General features: G+C 50.6%; 1 protein-coding gene across 1 annotated transcript in view; it reads right to left on the bottom strand.

Annotated features, from left to right (window-relative positions):
- The window catches only part of grh (grainy head), a gene marked incomplete at its 3' end in the record, with an annotated part of 641,830 nt that overhangs the window by 235,875 nt on the left and 395,955 nt on the right, over positions 1–10,000 (bottom strand). The window contains 1 exon segment of the mRNA XM_070128636.1: positions 2,918–3,689. Coding sequence (XP_069984737.1) covers positions 2,918–3,689 — 772 coding nt within the window.

Raw genomic sequence — 10,000 nt, 5'->3', positions numbered from 1 at the left:
AGCCATGCAACCAATGCTGTTGGCGATTCCTCCACGGGCTCCTGCAGGCACTGGGGTACGGCCGGGTTGCCTCGTACTTCTCCAGGCGCGAGAGGCAGCGAGATTTCGAGAGAGAGAGAGAAGAGAGAAGAGAGAGGGGAAGGGGAAGAGGGAGGTGGGGAGAGAAGAGAGAAGAGAGAAGAGAGGGGAAGGGGAAGAGGGAGGTGGGGAGAGAAGAGAGAGGGGAAGGGGGAGGTGGGGGAGGGAGGGGGGAGAGGAGGAAGGGGAGGGAAATATTCGTGTAGTTTTGAGGGGGATTATAGTACCACATCAACAACAGTATCCTGGTGTTTGTGTATTTCTCTACATGCGCACTTTCATATAACCACACATAGATACATACATACGCACATGCATATATATGCAAATACATGCATACACATATACATAAATACATACATGTATGGATATACATATATAATTTATCTATCTATATACATATATATATATGTATATATAGATATATATGTATGTATGTATATTGCTCTTGAACTTCGTAGTATTCTAGGTTTTGACTTGTTATTCGGTTTCACTTGAGAAGAACCTTCCCGCATTTCGCTGTATTTCACCCCCTCCCACCCCCACCGCCGCCCACCTCTCCTCCATAAATCAAGCGCTCATCCCCCCCCTCCACCTCTCCGTATCCTACCCCCTACCACCCCCTAAAAGCGCAAACCTCCTTCAAACCCCCTTTTCCTCCTCCTCCTCTTCCTCCTCCCGTACTCCCCTCGTGTCCCCTCTCGAGTCCTCGTTCCTATTTCCTCTCGTCCCTCCTCCTCCTCCTTCCCCCACTCCCCCCACCCCCTAACATACTCCCCCGTGGTTGTGCCGAGTCATGGAGTTCATAAGCGGCGACCCTTCCTGCTCACGACAGCGCCTCGGGGGACCGCGCCGAGAGGACTGCGCGCCGATGAATGGACGGGACGACGGGGACCTCAACGCGTCGGCTGAGCGGGACCGTCGGAGGCTGTCCCTGAGACCCTTCCGACCCCTTCCTCCTCGGTCCCGGTCTATGGGAATATCTCTCTTTATCCGTTTATTATATCATTCTGATGTGTTTTTTTATTTATTTATTATAATTTTTAATTTATTTTTGAGGTATTCGATTCGGATTCGGGGAGATTCAGTCGAAGGGGGACGAGTTTGAGGAATCGCGGAGGACCTTTTCACTTATTTATTTGCATGCGGGAGGGACGTCGAGCGGCAGGTCCGGGACCCACGGGGAATTACTGTTATTACCGGGCTGATCACAATTCCTGACCGGTTTAATCTAACTGTTTCTCGGCTGGAAACTATTGCCTCATGCAAAGGGAACAGAAGTTATAGAACTCTGCGTTAAAAAGGCGACGCGGGTGAGTTAGAGCACGACTTCGTTCTTGCGACGGAAATGAGTTGTGAGGAAAAGATAGAGAGAACTTAGAGAACTTCTCTTAAGGAACTTCTCTTAAAGAACTTCTCTTAAGGAACTTCTCTTAAGGAACTTCTCTTAAGGAACTTCTCTTAAGGAACTTCTCTTAAGGAACTTCTCTTAAAGAACTTCTCTTAAAGAACTTCTCTTAAGGAACTTCTCTTAAGGAACTTCTCTTAAAGAACTTCTCTTAAAGAACTTCTCTTAAGGAACTTCTCTTAAGGAACTTCTCTTAAAGAACTTCTCTTAAAGAACTTCTCTTAAGGAACTTCTCTTAAGGAACTTCTCTTAAAGAACTTCTCTTAAGGAACTTCTCTTAAGGAACTTCTCTTAAAGAACTTCTCTTAAAGAACTTCTCTTAAAGAACTTCTCTTAAGGAACTTCTTTTCTAAATGTGTGAGGATTTGACGTGTGTGTTGAGCGTATATTCGAACCCTATTATACAGAAAAAAAAAGTTAATATAGAACCATACAAATTACAGAAAACAAAGAATTTTAAGATATGGCTACAGGTAAAAAAGGGGGAAGGAAGGAGGCGATGGACCAATAAAGAAGGAATGAGGGAAATCTGGAACAATTTTAGCGAGGAACAAAATAAGGTCAAAGGGCATGGAGGAAAACACGTAGAAGGAGTAGGAGGAGGAAGCGGGGAGGAGGAGAAAGGGATAAAAAGCGGGAGGGAAGAAGTGAGTGGTCAGCGCGTGGTCGTGTCAGGAAGAGGAAGAGGGAGAGAAGGAGAAGAGGAATAGAAAAAACGAAGAGAAGGTCGAGAAGGACATGAAACAGACAGAATAAGAAATAAAAGAGTCGAGAAGAAAACCCGATTAAGTAGGCAGAAAAATTGATAGACGTCGAGAAGGAGAAGCGATGGAACAAGAAGAAAAGAAGAAATAGAGATGGAAATTGAAGAAACAGAGGAGAAGGAACACGAAATGGAAGACCAGTGGCTCTGGAGTCGAGGTGCCAGGTTACAGTGCCACCGGGAGTCCAAGAAGGGGATTTGGCATGCGTCTCCCGTGGCACTCGGACCTCCTGCAGCTTGACCCGAAGAAGAGACAGGCACAGGAAGGGTTGCCTCGAAGGGCGTGCAGGGGGGAGAGGGGGTCGGGGGGGGTAGGAGGGGTATGGGGTGGGGGTAGAGGGTGGAAGCTGACCCGGGGTGAGGGGAGAGGAAGAGGAGAAGAAGAGAGGAATGAGGAGGAGGGTTGGGGAGGTAGGCGAGGGGGAGGAGGAGGAGGGAGGGGGGGGGCAAAGGCACGACGGAAGAGGGGGCTGACTCGAGGGCGAGTCGGGAGAGCGGAGGGGGAGGAGTGGGGGGGGGGGTCGAGGGCCTAGCGCGAGGGGCTGAGCCGAGGGTGAGGTGGGCGAGGGCCTAGCGAAAGGGGCTGAGCCGAGGGTGGGGGGGGGGGTCGAGGGCCTAGCGCGAGGGGCTGAGCCGAGGGTGAGGTGGACGAGGGGTGGCTGACCTACCTGAGTGATGGCTGGCTGATCCCTGGGGGTGACGGCGTCGGCGGAGATGCCAGAGTCCGCGGGAGAGGGCAGGTCGACGGTGAGGGTGTTCGAGACCCCGTTGGCCTTATAAGCCGGGCGCGGGTAGCGGTCCGCGAAGCCCGTGTCCGCGGGACTGTATTCCTGGCGCACACTGTACTGGGTCTCGATCGGCGAGTAGTAGTCCCGGTAGTAGTTGTCCGAGACGGTGTGCACGGCGGAGGAGCCGCGCACCACGGGCGACGTGCTGGTGGTGTACGGCTGTGGCGAGGGGGACAGGTACGGCGACACGTGCTCGTACGACTGTGGCGAGGCGGCCGAGAAGCCCCCGATGTAGCTGCCCGTGCCGGCACTCATCTTGTCGGCCGAGTCCTGGGGCGCCTGGATGACGAGTGTGTGGTTGGCGCGAGGACGATCCCCCGACTCCACCTTGAGGCTGCTGTGTTCCAGCTCCTCCTTTATCACGTGGTGGTCAAGGTCGTCCTTGAGGGCGGGCGGGACGTCGAGCGCTGGCGGGGAGTCTCCGTCGGGCGGTGGCGGAGGCAGGAGCGATCGGCGTCTGTCGCACAGGACGCCGCGGTCGGCAGGACTGTTGGTTCGGCGGGTTAGGTCCTCCGGCTCCCGCTTGACGCTCTCCGTGCCGCCCACAAACAGGAGCCCTTCCACGGGCACCGCCCCCACCACGCCCTCGGACACCCCGTTTGTCATTTTGCAGTCCAATGCGCCGCCCACCACCGGGCTCCCAACCCCAGACCTGCAAACAAAAGGAGATAATGAGTATCGGTTGACCAATCAGCGGCGACAGGGGGCGGGGCTGAGTAAACTAGGGAGAGCCGCGAGAACCAATCGCAGCGCGGGATGAAGCGGAGGCGGAGCCATCCGAGCAGAAACTCCGCCCGGATGCTCTCGTCGGGGTCTTCATCCCCGTCTAGAAATGTTATTATTGATTTATTTACCAAAATGCAAAGAAAAACACTCGGCAATAGACGAAATGCATAAAGAACATCCAGACCAACCAACACAGGACCAGCCGGCTCCCGCCTTCGAACAAGGTGAGCCACGCGGCCTTCGCCACCCCGGGCCCCTCCCCCTGCCCTCCCTCCCTCCCACCCCCTTCATCGCTCCACCTGCTATCGTTAACATGATCCGCCGCTCTCCTCTCTCCCTCTCCCTCTGTCCTTCCCCTTCCTCCCTTTCCCCGCCTCCTGTCCTTCCCATCGCCCACCCTCCCTCGCATACGTGAAGTCCATCTGCATGTCTCCCACGCTCCCCCCTCCCCCCTCCTCCCTGACCCTCCCCCACCCAAGCCATCGCGGAAGTGCTGCTAACTTGGTTTTTGCGAAGTCGAGACATCTTTGGCTGTCACGTCCTTACACGAGGGGAGGGGGAGGGAGGGAGGGAGGGAGGGAGGGAGGGAGGAGAGAGGGGGAGGAAGGGAGGGGGTCCGGAGAAGGGGGTAGGAGAGTGGGGGAGCTGAGGGAGGGGGGGAGGAGAAGGGGGTCCTAAGCAGAAGGAGAAAGGGGTGGGGAAAAGGGAGGAAGAAATATCGGGAGAAAGAGGGAGATGAAAATAGATAAGAAACGAAGAAAGAAGACTAGAAAAAAAGAAGAGAAATAGAAGAAAAAAAAAGATCAGAAAAGACACAAAGAATAAAGAAAGGGAGAATAGAAGAAACACCCCCCCCAAAAAAAAAAATCCAATATCCGACCTTGTAGACGGAAGAGATCGTGAAAAATCCCCCCTCCCTCCCTCCCCCGACCCCCACACCCCCCCAGTTCTCTCCGATCGGCAGCCTATATCGACGAAGCAAAACCCGATGGACGTGAAGGAATTCCTACGTTGTCTCCTCAAGGAAAGGCTTTGATTAAGGATTTTCTAGGATGTTGAGTCTGATGAAAAGGAAGGAGAGGCGACGGTGGAGGCTTAGAATGCGACGGGGAGGAGGCTTCGTAGGAGCGAAGGGTGAATGAAGGAGAATAGAGGAGGAGAGGGAGGAAAGGGAGAAGAGAGAAAGGGGGAGGAGAAAGGAAGGAGAATAGAGGAGGAAAGGGAGGAAAGGGAGAAGAGAGAAAGGGGAGGAGAATAGAGGAAGGAGAGGGGAGGAAGGGAGGAAAGGGAGAAGAGAGAAAGGGGAGGAGAAAGGAAGGAGAGGGGAGGGGAAGGGAGGAAAGGGAGAAGAGAGAAAGGGGGAGGAGAAAGGAAGGAGAGGGAGGGGAAGGGAGGAAACGGAGAAGAGAAAGGGGGAGGAGAAAGGAAGGAGAGGGAGGGGAAGGGAGGAAAGGGAGAAGAGAGAAAGGGAGGAGAAAGGAAGGAGAGGGGAGGGGAAGGGAGGAAAGGGAGAAGAGAGAAAGGGGAGGAGAAAGGAAGGAGAGGAGAGGAGGGGAAGGGAGGAAAGGGAGAAGAGAGAATGAAGGAGAATAGAGGAGGAGAGGGGAGGGGAAGGGAGGAAAGGGAGAGAGAGAGAAAGGGGGAGGAGAATAGAGGAAGGAGAGGAGAGGGGAAGGGAGGAAAGGGAGAAGAGAGAATTGAGGAAGGAGAGGGGAGGGGAAGGGAGGAAAGGGAGAAGAGAGAAAGGAAGGAGAGGGGAGGGGAAGGGAGGAAAGGGAGAAGAGAGAAAGGGGGAGGAGAAAGGAAGGAGAGGGAGGGGAAGGGAGGAAAGGGAGAAGAGAGAAAGGGGGAGGAGAGGAAGGAGAGGGAGGGAAGGGAGGAAAGGGAGAAGAGAGAAAGGGGGAGGAGAAGGAAGGAGAGGGGAGGGGAAGGGAGGAAAGGGAGAAGAGAGAAAGGGGAGGAGAAAGGGAGGAGAGGGGGAGGGAAGGGAGGAAATGGAGAAGAGAGAAAGGGGAGGAGAAAGGAAGGAGAGGGGAGGGGAAGGGAGGAAAGAGAGAAGAGAGAAAGGGGGAGGAGAAAGGAAGGAGAGGGAGGGGAAGGGAGGAAAGGGAGAAGAGAGAAAGCGGGAGGAGAGAGGAAGGAGAGGGGAGGGGAAGGGAGGAAAGGGAGAAGAGAGAAAGGGGAGGAGAAAGGAAGGAGAGGGGAGGAAGGGAGGAAAGGGAGAAGAGAGAAGGGGAGGAGAAAGGAAGGAGGGAGGGGAAGGGAGGAAAGGGAGAAGAGAGAAAGGGGAGGAGAAAGGGAAGGAGAGGGAGGGGAAGGGAGGAAAGGGAGAAGAAAGAAAGGGAGGAGAAAGGAAGGAGAGGGAGGGGAAGGGAGGAAAGGGAGAAGAGAGAAAGGGGGGAAAGGAAGGATGGAATGGGAGGTAGAGACGTGGCAGGATAAATGAGAGGTGGAGGAGCAGAAGAGCAGAGATCATTTCGAAGAAGGAAGAAACAGGAATTAGAAAGGAAAATGAAAAATGAAAGGTATATATATGAGTGACAAGAAAAGAAAAGAAAAATGAAAAAGAAGGTAAACACAATAAAAAAGAAACGCAATAGAAGGTATACAGAAGAATAAGAAAACGAAGAGAGTGACAAGAAAAAGAAAAGAAAAGTGAAAAAGAAGGTAAACACAATAAAAAAAGAAACGCTAAAGGAAGTATACAGAAGAAGAAGAAAACGAAGAGAGTGACAAGAAAAAGAAAAGAGAAAAAGAAGGTAAACACAATAAAAAAGAAACGCCATAGGAGATATAAAGAAGAAGAAGAAGACGAAGAGAGACAGAAAGAGAGAAAAGCCATATCGACTCGAGCCCCATAGACCAAGCATAGGCCAGTATACCCGGTGGTCTCAGCAAGTGCCTCTATCTCAACAGATCGGACGCATAAGTAAACAGACACACACGCCCTTGCATCTGCCATGAAATCAGGGAAATGAGCATTGAATGGTAGTTATGCAGATTCGTTTGATCATATTTCCATATAATTGACATTCATAGATTCCGGCGGTAGTGTAGGTAAAGTTGCAATCGTGGGTGTTATGTCTACTTTATGTTTAAGGTATTATTGCATATATTTTTACCATTTTCAATATCTTTATTCCTTGCAAATGCATCTTTCAATCTTGAACATTCATTCACTGCAGCATCTTTGTGATTTATTGCATATATTTTACTATTTTCAATATCTTTATTCCTTGCAAATGCATCTTTCAATCTTGAACATTCATTCATTGCAGCATCTTTGTGAATATAGCATCTATAGTGATGCTGGCTTATCTCAGCAAGATCGTTTTAGTTCAGCATCTCATACCACCATCACACTATGCTATTCTATCATAAAGATCTTTTCAAAGTTGCTCTCCCTGGTATCTTTATCATCACTCTCTTTATCACCTTATCATAATATCACCATTTTATATGATGTCACTATAGCTAAAGATATCAGTTTATGTTAGTGTATTTATGATGATGTTGCTACCGTCACTGTAACAGTGATGTCATCTTATCATCACATTCATAGATCTAGATTATCCTGAGTCGTTAGTCACCATACTATCACTTGCACCATAACCTGGCTGGTATACTTGCACTGTTGTATAGGGCTTATCACTATCACCATGTTATAGCTAAATTACTGTTATTGTACCGTCATTGTTATATCAGTCTCGTTGTCACTATACAATTATAATCACCATATTCACACGGCCAATATATTTCAACCTTCACCATACCGCAGCCATCAGCATACCCTCTCACTTACTATACCCCACCATCACCATACAACTACCCCGTTCACCATACCCTCCCCCTTACTATACCCCATCGTCGGTATACCCTCCCCCTAACCATACCCTCCCCCACTCACCATACCCATACCCCCTTCACCATACCTCCTCAATACTATACCTCACCGTCAGTATACCCTCCCCCCTTCACCATACCCCCACTATGAGCAACGAGCATTAGAGACCACACGCACCACGTTCCCTTCCCCTCCCCCTCCTTCTAAAGCCCCTCCCCCCTTCTCCCTATTCTCAAGCCCCTTCCCCCTCCTCCCTCGAAGCCCCTTCCCCTCCCCTCCTCCTGAAGCCCCTCCCCTTCTCCCTATCCTCAAGCCCCTTCCCCCTTCACCCCTCCTCCTCAAGCCCCTTCCCCCTTCCCCCTCCTCCCTCCTCCTCAAGCCCCTCCCCCTTCTCCCCTATCCTCCTCAAGCACCTTCCCCCCTCCCCCTCCTTCTCAAGCTCCTCCCCCCTTCCCCCTCCTCCTGAAGCCCTCCCCCTTCTCCCTACTCTCAAGCCCCTCCCCCTTCCCCCTTCTTCCTCCTAAAGTCCCTCCCCCCTCCTTCTCAAGCCCTCCCCTCCTTCTCAAGCCCCTCCCCCTTCTCCCTATCCTCAAGCCTCTCCCCCTTCTGCCTATCCTCAAACCCCTCCCCCTTCCTCCCCCTTCCTCAAGTCCCTCCCCCTCCCCCTTCTCCCCCTCCTACCCCTCCCCCTCTCATCTCCGCCAACGTGACCCCTTCTCCCTATCCTGAAGCCCCTTCCCCCTTCTCCCCCTTCCCCTCCCCCTCCTCCCTTCTCCCCTCCTACCTCCCCCTCTCGCCTCCGCCAACGTGACCCTTTCTTCCGACCCACGTAAAGTCTCTAAACCCGTCGCGTCATCACCTCTAAGTTACGACACCAATTAGTCTCCGATAAGCGTATTAAAACCGCCGATAATATCTATCATAAACAATTCAATTTTTCTCTCTCTGTCTTTTTTTTTTTTTTTTTTTTTTTTTTTTTTTTTTTTTTTTACTTGTTCGGCTTGACCTCTGACCTCGATTGGCGCTTATCCGAGATCCCGTGGAACACCTGGTTTTAATTTCCCCCACGAGGGTCGTGAATCGATATCGGAAGGGAAGGGGAGGGGGAGGAGGGTGGGGGAGGAGGAAGGGTAGAGGGGTGGGGAGAGATATTTGATAATAATCGATAATCACAGTTATTTCGAGGGAGGGGAAGGGAAGAGGGGAGGGGAGAGGAAGAGGAAGGGGAATAGAGGAGGAGAGGGGAGGGAAGGGAGGAGGAGAGGGGAGGGGAAGGGAGGAAAGGGGGAGGAGAAAGGAAGGAAAGCAGAGGAGGTGAAGGAAGAGGAAGGAAAAGGAAAAGAGAGAGGGGTGAAGGGAGGAAAGGAGAAAGGTAAGTATGGGTGTGGGAGGAGGGGGAGAAGGAGAGAAAGAGAGGAGGAGGAAGACGAAGGAAGGCAGGAGGAGGGAATAAAGATAAGGAGAGAAGAGGGGTAAAGGAAGGCGAAATAGGAAGGAGAGAAGGGGAAGGGATGAAGAGAGGAGGGAAAAGAAGAACAGAGGGATGGAGGGAGAGAGGAGAAGGAAAAAGAGAAGAAGAGGATGGAGGATAAGAAAGAGGAAGGGAAGGACGTATGAGGGAAATGGGAGAACACGGAGGCGAAGGAGGGGAATAGGAAAGGGAAGCTAAACACAGAATAAGAGAGAGAAAGAAAAGAAGAGGGGAGATTAACACGTAAATTTGCGACAAGGAAGGTGGACCATAATACCATTTTTCCCTTCTCGCAATTTTCTTTTTTTTTTCCTTTAAATTTCGTCTAGAATAATAGTTGTTCCATCTGAATTTATGACCCTTGAAAGTATCGTCCCAAGACATGCATCGGGGAACCTGACCTGACCTTTTCCGGCGGGATCTTGGGTGAAGTGACGTCTCCACGATCTGGACTGAGTCATGTCTGAACGTGTCTGAGCGTGTTTGAGATCACAGACCGCGGCCGAGGTTCACAAGAGCTTATTTTCATGAAGTTAGCGGGTTTTTTTTTGGGTGATTTTATATACCTTTTTAAATTTTATTTATATCATTTTCGACATAATCTTTCAAGTTATTTTATCCGTATCTTTTTTTCTTTCGTTTTTTCGTGTGTAAAGAGGGATCTTAACATGGAAATCTAAAAAAAAAAAAAAAAAATAGTTTTGATTTTTTTTTCTTTCTCTTTATCATTCCTTTCGCAGTCTCAAGTGATCCACTGGCCTCATTCTAAGGACGATATAGTGTCACTATACCTATTCTATTTCACAAACTCCCCGTGGTTTCTGCAACGTGATTCAACCCTTAATATTCCGCTATCGTGCATATTTTCACAATCAACAATTCACTTTTATTGTTATATTTCGTTCTCACTATCTTTCATCAC

This window comes from Penaeus vannamei, chromosome 13, assembly GCF_042767895.1.
Source record: "Penaeus vannamei isolate JL-2024 chromosome 13, ASM4276789v1, whole genome shotgun sequence".
Lineage (NCBI taxonomy): Eukaryota > Metazoa > Arthropoda > Malacostraca > Decapoda > Penaeidae > Penaeus > Penaeus vannamei.
Note: the sequence above shows the minus strand (reverse complement) of the source record. Positions and strands in the feature narration are given on the sequence as shown.